This window comes from Bos indicus, chromosome 22 (genome assembly GCF_029378745.1).
Source record: "Bos indicus isolate NIAB-ARS_2022 breed Sahiwal x Tharparkar chromosome 22, NIAB-ARS_B.indTharparkar_mat_pri_1.0, whole genome shotgun sequence".
Taxonomy (NCBI): Eukaryota; Metazoa; Chordata; class Mammalia; order Artiodactyla; family Bovidae; genus Bos; species Bos indicus.
Window position 1 is genome coordinate 21,551,782 of NC_091781.1, and position 22,988 is coordinate 21,574,769.

The following is a 22,988-nucleotide window of genomic DNA, read 5'->3' on the forward strand; positions in this document are numbered from 1 at the left end:
TCTTATAGTAACCTACAATGGAAAAGAACCTGAAAAAGAATAGACAGTGTATATGGATAACTGAATCACTCTGCTGTACATCTGAATCAAATGATCAAATATACTCCAATATAAAATAAAAGTGAAATTAAAAAAAAAAAAAACAGAAGCAGCAAAAAAATGCCTGCTCTGCTGAGGGGACAGCACAGTATTCCTGAGGGAATGTCCAGTCTTGGTGACCTGGGCTGGTGTCACATCCTTGGAGACGGGGCAGCCTTGGGTCTCAAGGCTGGACTGTCCTGGGGCTGAGGAAGCTGGCGAGGAAGTGGCGGCAAGTGAACCCACCCCTCAAGACCAGTAGTGGTGCCCGGTTCTCCCCATCTCCAGATCCAGGTAGGCCCACCTATAGTCAAACAAAGCTTAGTGTAGTACCCAAAGGAAGTCAGATCCCTTGGACTGGACGAGTTCGGAACAGTCCCCCAGTCTCCAGGTGGGGTTGCCACCTCCAGACTCCATCCTTAGAGTCACCCTACCCATGGAAGACAGAACCCTCAGAAAAGCGGTGTTGCAAGGGTTGGGATTTGTCTAGGAGGCGAAAAATATGGGGAAGGGAGTAAGGAGACATAAGCTCCTGTGTCTAATTTACAAGCCACAAACCTGACTCTTACTAAGGCTCTGCTTGCCCAAGAAAGCCCAGTTGGGCATGAAGAAATGCTGCCGCCTCGTGGCCGTTTCTCATAACAACAACTTTTAAACGTGTGCCGATGGGCACGAAAAGACACAAGGCCTGTTGGGGACGAAGAAATGCTGCCGCCTTGTGGCCATTTCTCGTAACAACTTTAAAAGGAGTGCGGATGAGCACTGAATATTCAAGCCCTGCGGGAAAGCCTGGTGGGCTGCCGTCTATGGGGTCGCACAGAGTCGGACACGACTGAAGCGACTTAGCAGCAGCAGCGGGGCTATAAATGATATCTGACCTCAAGAAATACCTTGGTGTAGGTCATCAAAAAATAATTTTAAAAAACGGCAGAATTTTCCAGAACCCTATTTCAAGAGGTAAATCTCACACTGTTTAAAGAAAAATAAAAACACATGAAAAGATGCTCAACTTCACTAATTATTAAGAGAAATGGAAATCAAATCACATTGAGGTATCACCCCACACCACTCAGAATGGTCATCCTCAAAAAGTCTTCAAAGAATAGATGCTGGACAAGGCGTGGAGAAAATTATGCCCTCCTATGCTGTTTGACAGAACAGAAATTGGTATAGCTACTACAAGGAACAACATGGGGAATCCTAAAAAAACAGAGCTACCAAATGATCCAGCAATCCCACTACTAGGCATGTATCCAAAGACAACCTTAACTCAAAAAGACACAAGCACCCCAACTTTCACTACAATCCTATTTACAATAGTCAGGACAAGGAACCAACCAAAATATTCAGTTACAGGTGAATAGACACAGGAGGTGTGGTCCATACGGACAATGGAATATGACTCAGGCATTAAAAAAACACACAATGAAATAATGCCATCTGCAGCAACGTGGATGAACCTAGAGATGATAATACTAACAAGAGACAGAAAGACAAATATCATAAAATACCACTTAGAGATGGAATCTAAGAATTGACTCATATGAACCACTTGACAAAACAAACAGATTCAAAGACTTTTAAAAAATCTGATAGCTGCCAGAGATAAAGGTAGGGGGTGAGGGATAAATCAGAAGGTTGGCATGTTAACATACCATGCCATATGCACAGTAATAGAAACATATTTTAATAAAATAGACATCAACAAGGACCTACTATATATCACAGAGAACTCCACTCCACTCCACTTAGCGCTCTAACATAAATGAGTGAAGAGTCTAAAAAGCAGATATGTGGATATATACAAGTGAATCACATTCAACAAACACCAACACAGCAATGTATATAAACTATCCTCGAGGGGACCTTCCCAACCCAGGGACTGAACCCCATGTCTCATGTCTCCAGTGTCTGCAGGTGGGCTCTTCACCACTAGTGCCACCTGGGAAGCCCATAAAAACGACACAGCAAAGGATATAGTCAAACTAAAGTCAAATAAAACTTCAGTCAAATAAAAAGAAAGAAACGCCTATCACATCCCTGGAAAGAAAGAAATGGTGGAACATCTCTGCAGCCTGAGCAGGCTAGGGTCACAAGGCCGGACTGTGCTGGGGCTGAGGGAGGTGGGGAGGATGTACCAGCCAAAAGGCTCCCTTGGACCTGAAGTGCCTGGGCTCCCCAGGATGGACCCGCCATCCCCAGATCCAGGCTGGCCCTCTTAGACCCAAGTCAAACCCAGTGCCTGCAAAGGATGGTGGACCTGCTGGGCAGGAAGACCTCTGCAAACTCACCTGGTCCCCAGGATCCTGGTGGTGGGGCTCCCACTTCCAGCCGCCTTCCTTTGGGCCGCCCCACCCACCTGCCATCGACCTACAGTACCCTCAGCGCGGCACTTCTGCAGGGCTTGGGACTTGTTTGGGGGTGGTGGGCAAGGGTAAGTGGGGAAAGATAATGAGATGTGTGTCCGGGCAATTTCCACTCTAATTTACAACCCAGAAACATGACTTTCTCTAAGGCTCTGGTTTCCCAAGTTACATCAGTGGGGAATGAAGTGCTGCCGCCTTCCCACAACTACAACTTGAAAACCCTTCCATTTGGGCACTTAGGAACCCTGCCCTCAAGAAATGCTCGACGGGAAGTAATTGAAGATGAATTCAAAACAGGGCCGACTCTCAGAAGCCAATTTCAAGCGCTAAATTATCCTCAAATTCTTAAAAAGAAAACTCCCATGAAAACACGCTCAGCATCCCTAATGATTCACTTCAGTTCAGTTCAGTCACTCAGTCGTGTCCAACTCTTTGCGACCCCATGAATCGCAGCACACCAGGCCTCCCTGTCCATCACAATCTCCCGGAGTTCATTCAAACTCACGTCCATCGAGTTGGTGATGCCATCCAGCCATCTCATCCTCTGTCGTCCCCTTCTCCTCCTGCCCCCAATCTCTCCCAGCATCAGAGTCTTTTCCAATGAGTCAACTCTTTGCATGAGGTGGCCAAAGTACTGGAGTTTCAGCTTTAGCATCATTCCTTCCAAAGAAATCCCAGGGCTGATCTCCTTGCAGTCCAAGGGACTCTCAAGAGTCTTCTCCAACACCACAGTTCAAAAGCATCAATTCTTCGGCGCTCAGCCTTCTTCATAGTCCAACTCTCATATCCATACATGACCACTGGAAAAACCATAGCCTTGACTAGATGGACCTTTGCTGGGAAAGTAATGTCTCTGCTTTTCAATATGCTATCTAGGTTGGTCATAACTGTCCTTCCAAGGAGTAAGGGTCTTTTAATTTCATGGCTTCAGTCACCATCTGCAGTGATTTTGAAGCCCCCCAAAATAAAATCTGACACTGTTTCCACTGGTTCCTCATTTATTTCCCATGAAGTGATAGGACCGGATGCCATGATCTTAGTTTTCTGAATGTTGAGCTTTAAGCCAACTTTTTCACTCTCTTCTTTCACTTTCATCAAGAGGCTTTTTAGTTCCTCTTCACTTTCTAATTGCACTCATCTCACGCGCTACCAAAGTAATGCTCAAAATTCTCCAAGCCAGGCTTCAGCAATACGTGAACTGTGAACTTCCAGACGTTCAAGCTGGTTTTAGAAAAGGCAGAGGAACCAGAGATCAAATTGCCAACATCTGCTGGATCATTGGAAAAGCAAGATAGTTCCAGAAAAACATCTATTTCTGCTTTATTGACTATGTCAAAGCCTTTGACTGTGTGGATCACAATAAACTGTGGAAAATTCTGAAAGAGATGGGAATACCAGACCACCTGACCTGCCTCTTGAGAAACCTATATGCAGGTCAGGAAGCAACAGTTCGAACTGGACATGGAACAACAGACTGGTTCCAAATAGGAAAAGGAGTACATCAAGGCTGTATATTGTCACCCTGCTTATTTAACTTCTATGCAGAGTACATCATGAGAAACGCTGGGCTGGAAGAAGCACAAGCTGGAATCAAGATTACCGGGAGAAATATCAATAACCTAAGATATGCAGATGACACCACCCTAATGATTCAGTTCCGTTCAGTTCAGTCGCTCATTCGTGTCCGACTCTTTGCAACCCCATGAATTGCAGCACGCCAGGCCTCCCTGTCTATCACCAATTCCTGGAGTTCACTCAGACTCATGTCCATTGAGTCAGTGATGCCATCCAGCCATTTCATCCTCTGTCGTCCCCTTCTCCTCCTGCCCCCAATCCCTCCCAGCATCAGAGTCTTTTCCAATGAGTCAACTCTTCGCATGAGGTGGCCAAAGTACTGGAGTTTCAGCTTTAGCATCATTCCTTCCAAAGAAATCCCAGGGCTGATCTCCTTCAGAATGGACTGGTTGGATTTCCTTGCAGTCAAATGCAAATCAAAACGTTGAGGAGGTTATTCCCAAGCAACAGTCATTAAAAAGTCTACATGCTAGAGAGGGCCTGAAGAAAAGGGAACTTAGTACCCTGTTGGTGGAAATATATAATGGTAACAATCACTATGGGGAACAGTATAGAAATCCCTTCAAAAAAAAAAAAATAGGGCTCCCATGAGATTCCAAGATTTCACTCCTGGGTGGGCATGTCTTCAGAGAAAACCATCCTTCCAAAAGACACAAGCACCCCAACAATGTTTGTGGCACTATTTACAATAGCCAAGGCATGGGCACACAGAAATGACCACCCACAGATGAATGGATGAGGATATGCTACACGAACCCAATGGATCAAGACTCAGCCAGGAAACAGGAGAAAATCACGCCATTTGCAGCAACAAGAATGGACTGTGAGATGATCACACCAGGTCCAGTAAGTCAGACAGAGCAAGACAGACATCAGGTGTCACTTATACATCACATTTAAAAACTGATCACAGTGAACCAATGTTCAAATCAAAACGAGACTCACAGACAGGAAACTTAGAGTTAATGAGGGGGAAGCTGGGCAAGGGGTAAGGAGAAATTAGGAGGTTGGGATTAACATAAACACAATGATATTCATAAAATTGATGGTCAAGGTGGACCTGCTGGAAGCACAGGGAACTCTACTCAGCACTCTGTAATAACCTACGTGGGAGAAGAATCCGAAAAAGAAGAGCTAAGAGTGTCAGTGAATCAAGTTGCTGCAGAACTCAAACACACGCAACACAGCGTACCAACTGTAGTACAATAGAAACAATAAAAATCAATGAAAATAAGTCCTACTCTGAACCCATCAAACCTCAGTGACCCGGGCTGGTGTCACATTCCTCAAGCCTGAGCAGGCTTGGGTCCCAAAGCCGGACTGTGCTTGGGCTGAGGGAGCTGGGGAGGATGTACCAGCTGATGAGGCCGCCTCGGACCTGTAGTTCTTGATCCCCTCTGATGGAGTGTGAGACGGGGACTCAATGGCCTAACTTAAAGGAAGAAGAATCCTTCAACTAAATGAATTCAATTGAGCCAACATTTACTGAGCATCTGCTCTGTTCCCATCTGGCATTTGAATAAACAAAAGATGAGTCAATCAGCCAGAGCAACTGATTCCTAATTTCCTATTCTAATGGCCAATCTGGGGGCACCAGCTCACACAACCTCTTGGGCTGATGAACATGGCTGCCCAGCACTTTCTGCCTGAGATTCTCCCCTGTTTAGTTCTCAAGGCTCTGTTTTGCTCATGAATTCCACCCTGAGGGCAAGATAACCCCTTAATCTCCCTCTGGCCTGTTGTATAATTTGTCCTTAATTATCTGTGCTCTGCCCAGGTCCTTTCTAGTCTACCTCTTCTTTTTCCTGCCAAGACGTGCACTAGCAAGCATTTATACTTGGACTTCAGAGTTCCCTTCTCCTGAGTCTACGCAATTCATTTGCTCACTCATCAAATGAGCACCTCCCAGGGGCCAGGCATGGTGCTCAGGATAGAACAGCATCTGAGACACGTCTCTGCCCCCCTCACCCCACTCCCTTGTAGCCTGCAGTCTAGCAGGACACAGTACCAGCTGCCAGTTGTTAAGCAACTCCTGTGTACCAGGCATTGTGATAGCTATTCATAAACATTAATTCTCCCAGTCATCCGCAGGTCACACTGGGTCATCATCCCAGTCATACTATAACCCTATTTAACGTGTAAGAAAAGGGTTCTGAAGCTCTGAGATCTCCCCAAGTTCACAGAACTGGGAAGGACTGGAACCCAACTCTGTCCTGCTTTAAAAGCCTCCAAAGATTTTTTTTTTTTTTAAATAACTTTACTTATTTATGGCTGTGCTGGTTTCCTGTCACTGCCTGAGCTTTCTCTAGCTGCAGCAGGTGGGGTTGCTCTCTAGGCGTGTTGCACAGGTTTCTCATTGTGGTGGCTTCTCTTGTTGCGGAGTGCAGGCTCCAGGGTGTACGGGCTTCACAGCTGCAGCTCCCAGGCTCAGCAGTTGTGGTGCGAGGCTTAGTCGCTCCACGGCATGTGGAATCTTCCCCGAGCAGAGATGGAACTCACGTCTACTGCATTGGCAGGTAGATTCTCTACCGCAGTGCCACCCGGGAAGCTCCAAAAGGCTTCAAAGTTCTGTCGTTCCTCCCAGAACCCACATTTCCAGCCGCCCCTTGGACATTTCACTGGTGCCTTAAATGCAGCAAAACTCCAAGTCCACCATTTTCCTCCCCCAGAAACACAGGCTAAAGGAAGGAAGGGAAGATACAAAACATGGGAGGAAGGAAGGACGAAGGTACAAATCTAGCTGAGGAAACAAGACGCAGGCTTTGCAGCAAATAAGACAGGTGAGGACAGCTTCGGAAACAGTATTGCTTCAAAATAATTATTCTAGAAATCCAGCTTAGACTATGTATTTTAATTATACTTGGATAACCGGGGCCTCGCTCCGGACGTGAAAGGTTGAAGTTGATTTCTCTGGCCCCCACTGCCTAATAATTGGGTTAAACGTGGTTTCAGAGCAAAGGCAATGGAAGGAGAGAACAGGGACCAACACCAAAAACACTGAACACAAATTCCTGTCTCAGGTCAGTTCAGTCGCTCAGTCGTGTCCGAGTCTTCGCGGCCCCATGAATCGCAGCACGTCAGGCCTCCCTGTCCGTCACCAAGTCCCGGAGTTCACCCAGACTCATGTGCATCGAGTCAGTGATGCCATCCAGCCATCTCATCCTCTGTCGTCCCCTTCTCCTCCTGCCCCCAATCCCTCCCAGCATCGGGGTCTTTTCCAATGAGTCAACTCATCGCATGAGGTGGCCAAAGTATTGGAGTTTCAATGGTTTCCAATTACTTTGACTGACTGAGCTTGACATTTGCTTTTGCAACACTGTTTCACAGTCTCTAGGAGTATGGGACTTGCCTCACAGCAATGGTCACTTTTAATTACAAGAGAAGCAAGTTCATCCTGATTAACCAAAGCAGTTGGCTCTGAGTAGAATGGCTCTTGGTAAGGCGCACATTTTGGCCTCTAACAACTCACGTGCTTGGGATCTAGCAAGTTCTTATTCCCCAATGACACAAAAACCATCCACAGGTATTCTAAAGGTGGCATTCTTACTTAATGACACTTTAGAGATAACTGAAGGCTAGCAAAGAAGCTAAATTAAACAGCAGGTTACCAACAATTCCTAAGAAAACATATCTCACTAAAAATTCCAGAATTCAAGTTTTAGAGTCAGACAGATCTGGGTTGAAATCATGGTTTTGCAATTAGCAGTGGTGACCATGGTTGAGGATGGTAATTTAATCCCCTGAGCCTCAATCTGTTCACCTGAAAAACGGGGATAATACCACGAGTACTAAGTTAATATGAACTCCTCTGCATGAGTAACAGAATAGCGGTTTCTAATAAATGTTCCAGTGATATCATACTGACCATGAATCACTCTCCTCTTGGAGAATTTACCTTAATTAAGGTTATCTGTCTACAATTCAACCAGCCTGGGCCACGCATCAACCCCAGGACACCCTCCATCTATATGCATGACAAGGATGGTTACTGCTGCTCTTCTGGCCACTGGAGACCAAGTCCTGTTTTCATCCTGCAGGCTGTGTACACGGACCCGCCGTAAGACTCCCACGGCCAATGACCCAGACCTCAGTTACAGAAAGAAGAGTGACTTTTCCAAGAATAATGAAAACATCTCCCAGGTCCAGGGATTCACATGTTTGAAACTCCTAAGTACACTGACCATCAGCCTGCAGGGCTGCTGCACAACTCCAGGGGGCACCAGTGATCAGCACATGCTGGGGCTGGTGGGAGGTGGTAGCCACAGTATCAAGGCTCAAGGACGTCTCATTCCTGCTGGCCACGTAACCCCTTCTGATGAACTGTAGGCACACATGTGGGCTTATAATGGAGACTCCCAGACATGTTTTATTAAGTGTTGGACTTTCCTACTGGTCCAGTGGTGAAGAACCTGCCTGCCGATGCAGGGGATATGGGTTCCATCCCAGGTCTGCAAAGATCCCTCGTGCCACACAGTCACTAAGCCTGTGCACCACAACTACTGAGCCTGTGCCCTAGAGCCCAGGAGCCGTACCCACTGAGCCCACGCACGCACCTACTGAAGCCCCCTCACCATGAAAAGCCCGAGCACAGCAACTAAAGAAAGCCCATGTGTAACAACACAGACCCAGTGTGGCCAAAAGAAAAAAAAAATACATAATTTTCTTAAAAAGTGTTAACATGCTACCACTCATTTGAAAGCTGCTTGTCTTTCTAAGGTTAGAGGTAAGGAATCAACAAGATTAAAGAGGGGGAAAAAAGAAGGCATTTTCAGGAAGAAAAATCAATAGCCATAGAACCATCTGATACAGAAAAACATTCTCAGCTACTTCATTATCCACGCAATTCCTGTAAAAACCATCCTCCACGAAGAGAGAAGCATCTGTTATTAATGCTTCACGGAGGGCTGGCTCATCCGCAGCCGCTCACTCCAGAATCAGCACCAAGTCCGTCTGCCGAGGATCTCCTGGGAGTTACCTGCATCTCTGTTTGTACTTCTTACCTGCAGAGTTGTACTCTGGTCTGAGAAGGGAGAACTGAAGAACGTGGTGACGATGCTCATGACGATTTCGGTGACGTACTTCTCCAGAATCGAGTCTGCGTGTTTCCTGTCGCTCGTGTTATTACAGGCCTGGAGGACAAGTCAACGCTTTAGACCTTATACCAAACCCCGCAAGTTCCTTGTAAAATTAAGAAATCGATGACTATTTCTGCTAATTACCCTTAACAAAGGAAAGGCAAAAGCCTGCAAGTCAGTATTCCTCCTCCTAAGAGAGAACAATTAGGGACTTCCCTGGTGGCCCAGGGGTTAAGACTCCATGGTTCCAATGCAGGGGGCATGGGTTTGATCCCTGTAAGATTCAGCATGCCATGTGTGGTGCAACCAAAATATAAAAACAAATGAATAAATAAAAGAGAACAATGATAAAAAAAAAAAAAAAAAAAAAGAATCATGGTAAAAGAGAAACAGATGAGCTTGGATATCATGGTGAAGAATTATAAAACATTAAAGTTGGCATGGGACCTACAAGGCCATCACTTCCTAATTCCTACCAACTTGTGGCCAGTCTAAAGCCCCCAAAGGCATTATAGGCTTAATACCTACCGTTGCCTCTAGGTACCCTAAAAGTAAACTGTTTAAGTCATTCTTCTCTAGGTCATACGTAACTAATGCATATCATCAAGATACTTAATCAAGTATTACCACTGAGTCCACTGGGCATGATATTCTCCAAACCTACAACACTCCTTTCAATTCAGTGAAAACTCTACTGAGCCACAGGACTGCTGAAAAGAGTGGGCTGTGACTCAGAATAACCGTCTGTGTAAGTTTGGGGGTGAAGGGAAACTTCAGGTTTCACCTGGACTTTAGATAATTTTGCTGCTTAGAATACAATTACACATTTAGAAGAACAGGTTCAAGAAATTCAATTTTTTTTTTTTTTTTTTTGACTACAACACGCAGCTTGTGGGATTTCACTTCCCCAACCAAGGACTGAGCCTGGGCCCCTGGCAGTGACAGCGAGAACTCTAACCACTGGACTACCGGGGAATTCTCCCCAAATATTTAACACCCATTTTATTACCAAACTCATTAGCCCTCTAATTGGAGATATAAAATCAGATATATAATTTTGAAAATTATGAAGGGTAAAACCATCAAATTTTATTAACTGTCATGTTCTAAGTCCAGTGATGAGCAGTGGGTAGACACATTCAAAAGTGAAGTCAGCAATGAATTTTAAAGCATTTTTTAACAACTTATGGCAGGGATAAGCCAAGTTAAGGGCTGGTGGCTGTTCTTATAAATGAAGTTTTACTGGAACCCAGCCATGCCCATCTGTTTACATACTACTGTGGTCACTCTCACGCTACCAGAGCAGAGCTGAGTAGCTGTGACAGAGACCACACGGCCCACAAAGCCAAACATGTTTACTATCTGGGGCTTCACAGAAAACTTTGTTGAGTCCTGATTTAAAGAATCAAAGCAGGATTTCCATTTCAAGCCAAACCCCTAGATTTATGGGATTAAAAGACGAGGAAGAGCTTGAGATGAAAATATATACATATTTAAATTATATATATATATGTATATCAACCCTGAATACTCATTGGAAGGACTGATGCTGAAGCTGAAGCTCCAGTATTTTGGTTACTTGATGCGATCTGCCAACTCACTGGAAAAGTCCCTAATGCTGGGAAAGATCAAGGGCAGAAGGAGAAGAGGGTGTCAGAGGATGAGATGCCTGGATGGCATCACTGATGCAATGGATATGAACTTGGGCAAACTTCGGGAGATGCTGAGGGACAGGGAGGCCCAGCGTGCTGCAGTCCATGGAGTCGCAAACAGTCGGACATGACTGGGCTGCTGAACAACAATATATATCTGTGATGCCAACACTAGGGTATTATTAAACACAGTCCTGATTAGAAGGAAATTAAGTTCTTGTAGGTTCCTTGTATTTATACTGGTAATGGTACAGTCAGGAGAAAATGCCACATTCTATGATTCTACAATGCACTTTTTTTTTTCCTTTTTAGTATCACAATGTTTCTGAAATTGGGATTCATTTCACAATTGTTCTGTGAAGGACTGAGTTACTTTCCCCCAACCTGACCACCACACAACTCCTATTAAATCCATGATGTGTCTTGTGAGGGTATAGTCCCATGGCTTTCAAACATGTATTAAGGTCACTGCAAAACCAAATCAAGACTACTGAAGCCATCCCGAAGGCTGGGTCAGGAAAGCAATAGGTGGGAAAGCGATGTGATTTGAAGGATCCTTGACACCAGATCTTAGGAGATAAATGCTCACACTCAGGAAGGTGTCCTTCGAGGAGAGACTCATTGTCAAAAAAGACAAAACTTTATATATCTGATTTTAATATGTCCCAGATTATCATTCCCAAATCAATCCATAAAGGATGAAATGAAAACCGAAATAACCTACCCTCCCTGAAGCTTGATGAATAAAATCTATTCTCAAGCTAGGAGTAAAAGATCAAAAGAAATAAGACGCGGTAAAAGAGCCAGGTATCTCCTTGTGCCACCAACTAGCAAGTTGCAATGACGTGACTGTCATCCCTACGTCTGCACAGGGAGACGCAGACCCACACATACCCCTTCCCCTGTCTCCGTAGTTCCAGAAAGCCTTACCCTGCAGATGTCGACGAGGAAATTCTCAAACAATTTCCACATGTGATTGCTGGTATAAATCTCCTTCATTTCCACTTCCGTGTCCACATAGCAGTGATTCAGGAAGTTAATGTAGGCAATTTTAACCTGAAAAAGAGAAACAGATTTTTCTGTAAAAATCAACTTATTCATAGGACATGTGGGACTGACTAGTTCCCTCAAATTAACAATGACAAGGACAGACCAAGATGGCCATTCCATTTTCTCTTGGCCACTGAATCTCTATGGCTTTTTGATGGTCAAAATTCACCAAGATGACATCTGAAAACAAAGCTTTTGGAAGAGAAGATGTTCCTGACTTCCAGGTGAAGAATGCAACAGAACACTGGGACCACAGAAGAGGGCCAGGTTTGACTACATTAAAGTTAAGAATTTCTACTCATGAAATGGCTCTGTTACAAGAGTTAAATGACACAATTGGAGAGAAGCTGTTTGCAATGCATATCTCCACAAGGAATTCTTACAGATCTCTGCGTGTAAGATGGGAAAAAGGGGCAAAAAATGTGATCTGATATTTACTTAAAGGAATAGTAAATATCAAAAATAATATATGGAAAGGGGCTGAATCTCATTTAGTAATCAAGAAGACAGAAATTAAAACCACTATGAGGTATCACTATACAGCCTCCAGACTGAAAAATAATAAATAATAAAGGGCATAACAACAATAAGAGCTGGCAGGATTTGGAGTGATAAGAGCTCTGTGGTGTGGGGCCGCTGAGGTCAAACTGCTGGAAGGCACTTCACACTGTCAAGTCAAAAGAAATGCACCTTGCATGACACAGCACTTCTAAGTGTTCACCCTGCCAAAACGCAATAACTTTTCCAAAAAGTAGTCTAAAAACAGTATATATTTAATATATACTACATAATCTATGCTGTGCTGTGCTCAGTCGCTCAGTTGTGTCTGATTTGTTGCAACCCCATAAACTGTAGCCATCAGGCTCCTCTGTCCACGGGATTCTCCAGGCAAGAATACTGAGGTGGGTTGCCATGCCATTCTCCAGGGGATCTTTCCAAACCCAGAGATTGGACCCAGGTCTCCTGCATTGCAGGTGGATTTTTTACCGTCTGAGCTACCAGGGAAGCCCAAGAACACTGGAGTGGGGAGCCTCTCCCTTCTCCAGGGGATCTTCCCAACCCAGGAATCGAACCGCGGTCTCCTGCATTGCAGGCTGGTTCTTTACCACCTGAGCTACCAAGGAAGCTGAAAATATGCGCACGCTCTCTCTCTCTCTCTCTCTACACACACACACACACACATATAAATGCATATGTATATATACTAATAATATAAACTAATACTATATATTTTAAAACATGAACAAAAATATATATTGCATGATCCATTTTTTTTGTTACTAGTTAATGTATATGAATAGGGAAAACAAAAGCTGAAAGGATTTACTAAAAACCTAACAGGTATTTATTATGGGTGGTAAAATTGTAGATTACTTTCCATTTCTTACTGGTTACCTGCTGTTCCTGAATATTTTAAAGCTGTCATTCATGATTTTTGCATCGCAAGTTTTTGTTTTAAAGAATAAACCTATTAAGTTTTACACTGGTGTGAACTGTCTCCCTAGCCACCGTTCATCTCATTTCTGAGAGGTCCGTTCAGCTCAACGCTCCTGTTTCAACAGGTGAGATGACTGCAGCAGTTTCCTGTTCTTTCTCAAGGAGACAAAAAGATTTACTTCCCCTGTCATCCCTCTCACACAAAATCAAGGCTCAAGAGGATGCTGTTTTGGCCACTGGAAGTCTCACAGCTAAGTGAGCCGTGGGTGTCAAAGCTGTGAGGTCCCACCTGGGTCAGCTCCCATCCAGCCGCACCCCCCCGCCCCACACCATGTGGAGAGTCAGAGCCCACCCACCCTGGGGACGCAGTCGCTCACCTCGGGGATGCAGTCCTCGTGGGTCACCACGCGGACAATGTCATCCAGTGGGAGCAGGGAGTTGCATTTGATCTCCGTGTAGACGTTCTTGCCCTCTGTGCACACGGCCAAGAGCTCCACCAGATGGATGTGGTACATGAGGGGGCTGTTCTCGTCCATCCGGTCCCGCTCGGACCTCATCATCTGAATCAGGGTCTGGAAAGAGGCTCTGTCGTTGTAGAACACGAGGACATCCTCTCCTGAATTAACCAGCTGTGATCAGTGAGAGAGTGAGACTTGTTTATAGCACAAGCTTGCTGGGATGGGGGAAGCATTAAAAAAGAAATCTATTCACACAGAAAGAGAGGTTCTGTCAGCATTTACCTTCCAAATCCAGCTGCATTTATATTACTGAACTCATCTACACTTCATTCATTTTTATTACTAAACAACTAAAAAATTCAGCAGCAGCATTTTCATTCAGATATAAAAATATCACAGCAGTCCTAAACATTATTAGGGGAAGAGAAAGTCTACATACCAGCATTCATGTATCAAGCAAAATGTAGATTTCAAGCCTGCCCTTGTATTTCCCCTAATTATTGGGCTATGATTTTTTTTTTCTTTTTAAAAATGTTCCCATCTCCTTTCACGCTTTGTATTTTTGTTACAGCTCTTTCATACACTGCCTTATTTCTTCACAATCACAAATAATCCAATTCTAAGTAAGATACACCTTCCTTTCAGCACTCAAAGAGTCAAGGCATTTCTATTCATAAAACTTGTCTGCTGGGGACTGGGGGTTCTCATTAATCTACTTAAGAATTAAGTGTTGAAATTGTTCAGCACTGCATGAAATATGAAAGATCCAAAAAGGGCTGACACAGAAGTCAAAATAAATACGGTCAATATTATTCACTTAATAACAGCTAACCTTTATGAACTCTGAGAATGTTCCCACAATAGCTTACAATACCAACTGGAGCAGCCATTCCAATAAATGGTAGCTATCACTGTCATCTTTATCTCATTTAACTAGCCTGTGAGTTTCTCAATCCTGAATCACGCAGCCTGGGACATGGACCAGAAGACATGTGTATCCCAGGTCAAGCCAACACTTTTAACGACACTATACCATCTTTCACTGAACTCATATATGTAGATAAGACCACAACTCCAGGTGTTAGCTGGATTTACTTGAGATTCCATTTATTTTTTAAAGATGGAAAGATGACAGCAAGCACCTACAGAAGCTGAAGTCCCGAGGGTGACAGAGGACCCTCCTGGGACAGACGGCATCCATGGGCACTGACGTCTGACAGAGACCCAAGGGGGACTTTGCCCCGATTCTACTGACCAGCTTCTCATAAAGCATCAACCAACAATATTCCCAGCTAGTTAATTAGGTGGATAATTTTTTTAAGTTATAGAATTCACAAGAAGAACTTCTTTGGCTCAAAGGATTCTATCCACATTTAATCTCAATTCAATGTATTTTGGTTCAATTTTCTTGGGCTGTTTTACTCTCTCAGAAGAATCCTAGCCAACGATCCTTAAAATAGATTTATTGCTATGAAAAAGTAGATTGGATTCTTGGCTGTTTCTACAGTTTAAGCTCACACACACAAGATCACACACACTTGTGCGTGCACACACATACATTATTTTTTTTTTAATGGCCCCTGGACACGGTGCCAGGTTATACAAATAAAATTAAATAATTTGTAAGTCCCTGAGAACATCGGATGAAGGTATTTAGAAATACATAGCTGTCACCTCGGCCATGACCATGTCTTGGCACTTCTTGATGAATTTCCCTTCAGCCTTGACAATCGTCTGCAGGAACTTGATGTACTGGACATTTCGACCGTGAGTCTCGATGCAGTGAACAAAGTGCTGGACGACCCGCTCGTTGATCTCGCTGCACAGTTGGAAGTTGTTCATGAAGATGTGCTGCATCGTGACGGCTTCCAGGATCTGACGCGAGAGCAAGGGCACAGAGACAGGATCAAAGGAAGGGCGAGGCGAGAAAGAGTCTATCCCAACACAGGCAGGGGCATTCAGCCCCGCGAGAGCATCTTTCTCCATCCTTGCTTCTGTAGGGTGTTCCTGTTAACTCAGCTTTTTCAATCATGTGTAATAAAACCACAGGACAGTAAACACATCATTAGTTTTCTGCTGAATGAATTTCAGAGGGAAGCTCAGCACCCAGACCAAGGAACAAAATAGACCCCTTTATGGCCCGCTCTCTCCAAGTTTAACAATTATTTTGGCTTCCACAACCACAGATTAGTTTTGCCCAGTCTTGAACCTCAAGCATCCTCTTCTACCTGCCTTTTGTTCAAATTGCAATCGTGTCATCCGTGTTGTATGTGTTACTAGCTTGTTGACTATCACTGCTACACACATTCCGTCGCATGAATATACCACGTGCATTTATCTGTTGATGGGCATTCGGGGGAGTGACTTAGCAATTAAATCCCCACCACCACCACCGGTCTTAAGCGTAAGGAGTGACACAGTTCTTATGACATGTGTGATGAACAGGGTCCCTCTGAACATTCTTCTAAATGTCTTCTGATAAATGAAATGTATGCATTTCTGTTGGCTTTATACCCAGGAATAATGTTGGGTTGCAGAGTTCAAATACATTTGGCTTTGGAAGATACTCCCAAACAGCTTTGAAACAAATTAACAATTTACATTCTACATTACAGCTACTCCATAGTGTTGCCAATACTGAGTAGTGTCAGTTTTTTAATTTCATAATTTGTTGTAAGTAACTTCCTCAATTTTCATTTCTCTGATGCTGAACCATGTTGAGGGCTTTGTGATGGCTGTTGGCCATTTGGATAATCTCTACGGCAGAGCGTCCCATTTTAAAGTTTTTAGCTCATTTGAAAGAGTGGGCTGTGATCTTCCTCACGGACCTTCTGGAGTTTGTTGCTTCTACTGGGAGTGAAGTTGCTCCTGGACTTGAACACTGAGTGTTTTCTCTCACTGGGGCTTGTCTTCGCTTACTCTTTACAGTGTCATTTGACAAATAGAAGTTCTTGATTTTTTTTTAAAGATTTTTTTATCTTGGACCATTTAAAAAGTCTGTATCGAATTTGTTACAATTTTGCGTCTGTTGTTCATCTATTGGTTTTTTGGCCAAGAGGCATGTGGATGGGATCACAGCTTCCTGACCAGGGACCAAACCCACACCCCCTGCATTGGAAGGCGAAGGCTTAACCACTGGACCACCAGGGAAGTTCTGCATTGATTTTTTTTAAAAGTCTGATTTATTGATATTTTCCTGCATGACTAGTGCTCTTTGCATTCATTGTGAGAAAAGTTCCCTTCCATAAGGTCATGAGGATATTTTCAGGTTTTCCTTTTCAGGAGCTTCATTTTCTACTTTTTATCCAGACTTACAGAGTTATTAGGTTTAATGACTGGTGTGAGGTAAGGGGCTTTAACCTTTTCATCTTTTGCCTTTTCATTAACATGAAAAGGATGGAAGATGACTCTACAATGCAGTTCTTTCTCTGGAAAGCTCCAGCAGTATGGATGAGTACTTAGGTGTGTTTGTGTGTGTGCATGTGAGTGTGTGTTAATGTACAAGGCTGTCCTTTGCAGTACTGCTCATGAGCCAAAAATCAGACACTGCTGAACTGTCCATTAATAAGGAAATGGTTTCAAAAAAGTTACAGCCATTCTGCCCATGTGCGCTCAGTTGCTTCAGTCGTGTCCAACTCTTTGTGACCCCATGGGCTGTAGCCCACCAGGCTCCTCTGTCCATGGGATTCTCCAGGCAAGAATACCGGAGTGGATTACCATTTCCTCCTTTAGGGGATCTTCCCAACACAGGGATCAAACCCGTATCTCCTGCACTGCAGGCAGATTCTTTTACCGCGGAGCCACCGGGGAAGTATTTAGCCATGAAAATCAATGAGAAAAATTTATATATCTCTGACTTACAAAGATACCCAAGATGTGTAAGTGAAAAAGGCAAAATACAAAAACAATGTGTACAGTGTACCACCATTTTCCTATAAAAAAAGCATAACACGTATGTAACATATTAAAAACATATGTAATTAAAATGTAACACAATTATGTTTTACACGGACACATTATGTTTTGTGTAAACATAGAAAACTTCATGCAGGACCTCAGGAGGATGTGGCTGGACAGTGAGAATTGGTACTTTGCTACAGCTGGAGTTTGATGTACTGAGGGATGCTACTAAGAGAAAATACATTTATCTTGCATCTACCACCGCTTCCTCCCTCCTTCTACCTTTTTTTCCCATAAAGTATTCACATCCTCCTGAGAGCTGATCAAAATGTTCCCCATCAGAATGAAGGTTGCATCATAACAAGTCCCAGCGGCCACAACAGCAAAAGAACAAGCTGTTCTCTTCTCTTCCTGCTTCCACCCACTGCGGTCCTCCTCCCAGCACAGAGTCCCAGACAGGCCTCCAGTCTTACCCCTGGGTTTAGAAACAGGTTTATATGTTTGTGGAGCAGAGCCTGATTCTGCTGGTTGCCGGCGCAGAAATTCTGAAGAAACTCATGAGCCAGCCTCATTATCTCCTGCATCTTGGTGTCTTCAGCCTGTGAGGGAGAAGACAGATGAAAAACAGGTTGAAGACCCGGCTAGGCCTTTGGCAAGGGAAGGTCAGATAGAGAAAGCAGCGATCTCTAGGCCAGGATTCCATGATGCCCCCATCCCCTCAACTCATGTGGGGCTCTGGGGGGTGCTTCAAGGGGCTGGCTGTATAAAAACATTGGGGGGTGCTGCACCGCTGACTCTTGCAGAGAAATCAGAAATTTGTCTATGCTTCATGGAGGAAAGTGAATTCTCTCCCACTAGCCTTGGGCAGTCAAATGAAATGATTTTATCAGGGAAAAAGGACATAGAGAATGAAAGCTAAGAGGAACTCTCTGAGATCTCACTGTCTAGCAATTGCTGAAATTTCTAAACCTCCTACTTCTGAAAATACGGATGGACAGCAGAGCAGGGGCCAACTTCATCACTGGCTATAAGCACATCTCCCAGCTCTCAGGCACACATTTTCAAGTTGCCTTAACCTATGGACACCCTAAATGCTGGCAGCAGTTAACACAGCAAAGTGGAACTCTAGATTCTAAGTTGGGGCAGATGTACCTGTCTTGACTCCTTTCCCCATCACCTGACACATGATTTAACCTAAGACTTAGCTTTCCTACTTACACAGTCAGGATAATGTATGTCTCAGGCATTTCCCATGGCTGATTAGCAGATTCTCATGTCATATATCAAAAACACATACTCAGTAAGCAACCAGGATACACTTTACAGCATGGGCAAGTATAGCTATCATCTTGCAATAACTTTTAATGCAATATAATCTGAAAAGATACCAAATCCTTTTGCTGTACACCTGAAACTAATATTGTAAATCAACTACACTTCAAAAAAATACACTCAATGTTTGTAAAGAGTTAGATGCCTATGTTAATCCTAAAGGAAATCAACCCTGAATACTCATTGGAAGGACTGATACTGAAACTGAAGCTCCAATACTTTGGCCACTTGATGCGAAGAACTGACTCAATGGAAAAGATCCTGATGCTGGCAAAGACTGAAGGCGAGAGGAGACAGAGATCCAGATGATAGGATGGCATCACTGACTCAACAGACATGAGTTTGAGCAACCTCTGGGAAATGCTGATGGACAGGGAAGCCTGGTGTGCTGCAGTTCATGGAGTCGCAAAGAGTCAGACAGGACTGAGCAACTGAACGACAAAGAGGCCCATGACAGGACAATTATATAGAACCTCCTGGGACTTCCCTGGGGGTCCAACAGCTAAAACTCGAAGCTCCCAATGCAGGGGGCCCAGGTGTGACCCTGGTCAGGGAACTAGATCCCACATGCAGCAACTAAAGAACCCGCATGCTGCTACGAAGATTGAAGATCCCACATGCTGTACTTAAGACCCAGTGCAACCAAATAGATAGACATTTAAAAACAAAGAAACCTCTTGCTACTTTCAGTTCAGTCGCTCAGTCGTGTCTGTCTCTTTGTGACCCCATGGCCTGCAGCACGCCAGGCCTCCCTGTCCATCACCAACTCCCAGCACACCAGGCCTCCCTGTCCATCACCAACTCCCAGCACGCCAGGCCTCCCTGTCCATCCTCCTGGAGTTTACCCAAACTCTTGTCCATTGAGTCGGTGATGCCATCCAACCATCTCATCCTCTGTCGTCCCCTTCTCCTCCCACCCTCAATCTTTCCCAGCATCAGGGTCTTTTCAAATGAGTCAGATCTTCGCATCAGGTGGCCAAAGTATTGGAGTTTGAGCTTCAGCATCAGTCCTTCCAATGAACACCCAGGACTGATCTCCTTTAGGATGGACTGGTTGGATCTCCTTGCAGTCCAAGGCACTCTCAACAGTCTTCTCCAACACCACAGTTCAAAAGCATCGATTCTTCGGCACTCAGCTTTCTTTATAGTCCAACTCTCACATCCATGCATGACTACTGGAAAAAACCATAGCCTTGACTAGATGGACTTTGTTGGCAAAGTAATGTCTCTGCTTTTTAATATGCTGTCTCGGTTGGTCATAACTTTCCTTCCAAGGAGTAAGCATACTACTTGCTACTTTACCCAGTTCTAAACAAGCCACTACTTAAAAGAGTAAAAACAAAACGAGAAGCCTCCCCAAATGGAAATCACCCCTCATATTCACAGAGCCCACTTCATCTTCCTCAGTCACCTCACATACATCCCCTCATTTCAGAGGCAGAGTGCCGCAGTTGGGAATGCAGGCCCTGACACCAGGCTGCATGGCCCTTAGGCCAGATGAACAGCTTCTGAGCTGTGTGACCTTGGGCAAGGAACTTAACCTTTCGGTTTCCTCATCTGTAACAAGGAGCTGATAAAGGACACGCTTCCTATTGTGGTTATGAAGATTAAATGAGAAAATTCATGTCAAGTGCTTAGACCATAATGACTCATTAAATGTTAGCTGCTGTTACTGGTCTAGACTAAGGGTCAGCAAACTTTTTTCTTAGAGGTCCAGATATATACTTCAGGGCTTTATGGGTCAAAAAACAAAACAGAGGACATTATGCACACACCTATATAACCCCTAAAAATTTAACTATTCAAAAACGTACATATGTGTACCTATGGATGATTCATTTTGATGTTTGGCAGAAAACAACGCAATACTGTAAAGCAGTTATCCTTCAATTAAAAATAAATAAAGCTAAAATTGAAAACAAAACAAAACGTAGCAACCATTCTTGTCTCTAGTGCTATATAAAAACAGGCGGTAGGCTGGAGGTGATCCATGTCTGCAGTCTGCCCACTCTGATCTAGACCACAGCCTTGTGAGAAAATAGAACACTTCTGCCAGGAACACTGATGGAAGGAACCCAGACTCCCAGGGTGACAGATGAACAAAGCAGGAGGTTTAAAGAGGACGCTGACAGCAAGTCTCAGAACAACAAAGGAGGTATTAGATTTGTCTCTCATTTACAGAGAGAGGGGCAAAGTTTCTAAGCTCTAAGAAATCAGAGGGTCTGGGACAGAGACACACCACAGCAACCCTGAACCACTGTGCATTCTTCCCTTTCTTCACCTACTAAAGGAATCTGCTGGCAGACAAGCTACCTAAAAGCTTCTGCCCTTCAAAGCAGATTTTTACAGGGCAAGGAGCTCACAAAGACATAACACGAACTTACCTGTTAGTAAGAGTCCCTCCGCTGTCCTTACACAATGGGATGGCTGTATCCATCCAAAAACCAGACAAAGTATACACACACAATGTTCTGCCTTTGAGTCACCAATTCCAGCTGAATCTGGTTCCTATAGGTCCCTCCAACACTGCTCTGAGAATGAATGTCTCATTAAGGAAACAGGTTACTATGAGGCAAAGCCAAGGCCAGCAACCTTTCTCCTGACATTCTTCACACAGACGGAGACGAATCCACTTGCTGGTTTGAGTCCAAACATTGGCCAAGTTTGGATGACAGCCACATCCATCTGTATTAATTCCAGGTTACTGAAGACCCTGATCTATTGAAGGGATTAAACTTGTACTTTTATCTGTGGCTGGTGAAAAGCCTGACCTATCAGATTCACACAGGCCCCGTGACTGAGGAGACGGCCTCGGGAGGGAACTTCCTAAGGTGCAGGGTAGCGGGTGAAAGTGAGGAGCAGGTGGGGTGGAAGGCGAGCCGTCCAAGGCCCAGGCTCCCACAGATGAGCTGAGCAGGCTCTGCTACGTGCAGCTGGGCCTTCCAGACAAGTTTCTAAACCTCTCTGGCTTCAGTCCTCTCATCTAGAATGGGGCACCTATCTCCTCTGGGTGTCCTGAGGATTAAATGAGAGAATAATGTAAAAGCCTCAGCACAGGGCCTGGTACCTGGCAAGCAGTGGGCAGGGAACCTCCTTCAGGTGACTTCACTAGGGAGCCTCTGGGAGTCACTGGGGAATTCAACAGCCCAGCACCTAAGTCTCAACTCTAAAACTCCCCAGCCTCGGTCCCCTCATCCATCAAGTGGAAACGCCAAGAATGCCACTCTGGGTTTTAGAAGCTTGAATGAATGCTTTCATTTTGTTCTACTGGACACTGTTATTCTTTGTATTTATTTATTATTATTTTTTAGCCATACTACACTGCATGTAGGATCTTAATTTCCCAGCTAGAGACTGAACCGATGCTCCCTAGAGTGAAAGAAGAGTCCTCCTAACCACTGGGCCACCAATGAAGCCCTGAATGAACGCTTTTAGAAGTGCCCTGTCAGGTCTATGCTATCCTGCTTCCCTCCATCCCATCACTAGCAATGCCAAATGCTAACACGAAAAATGAGAGATGTAGCTTAATTTCTATCAACAGAAAAGATGACTTAGACTGAGCCGAATCCAACAGATCGAACCTAACCAGCTGTCAGCACACAGCGAGGACTTCGAGTTGACAAGTCCTATGTTCTCACATGCATTTATAGCTTGCATGGCTGAGGAACAAGGCAGACGAAACTGTACTGCACATACTTATTAAGCTTTGGTGATCCAGTATCTCTGATGTGGGAAGACAGCTTTCTCTGGCTCTCCTGAACTCACCAGTTCATCCCCCTGCTCTGAAAGTCGAAAACTGCAGTCCCTGTGATGGGGGGGGTTCATAATTGATCACTTACGCTAATCTGATTTCATAATCATACATGTGATCTGGGGGAGTTATTGATGGCCATGTCACAAGCTCTTCTAAAACACACTGGATTCAAAACAATAAACAGCTTTTACAACTCTTTAAAAAAAGGAAAACAAGTGTATGGTACAAGTCCACGTGCAGAGACAGCTCTGTCCACCAGACCTTTGTACTCAGACCAAGCTGCCTGGCAGGGAAGTAAGGAGAGAACAGAC

The 22,988-nt window shown here is 44.3% G+C and overlaps 1 protein-coding gene across 7 annotated transcripts in view; it reads right to left on the bottom strand.

Moving 5' to 3' along the window:
- Positions 1-22,988, bottom strand: part of ITPR1 (inositol 1,4,5-trisphosphate receptor type 1) — a 352,734-nt gene that overhangs the window by 139,737 nt on the left and 190,009 nt on the right. For all 7 annotated transcript variants that reach the window (XM_070777089.1, XM_070777087.1, XM_070777086.1 and 4 more), the window contains 5 exons: positions 18,065-18,190; positions 15,366-15,566; positions 13,611-13,862; positions 11,677-11,802; positions 9,020-9,148 (listed from right to left, as the gene is read on the bottom strand). In XM_070777089.1, coding sequence (XP_070633190.1) covers positions 9,020-9,148; positions 11,677-11,802; positions 13,611-13,862; positions 15,366-15,566; positions 18,065-18,190 — 834 coding nt within the window. The remainder of the gene's footprint in view (positions 1-9,019; positions 9,149-11,676; positions 11,803-13,610; positions 13,863-15,365; positions 15,567-18,064; positions 18,191-22,988) is intronic.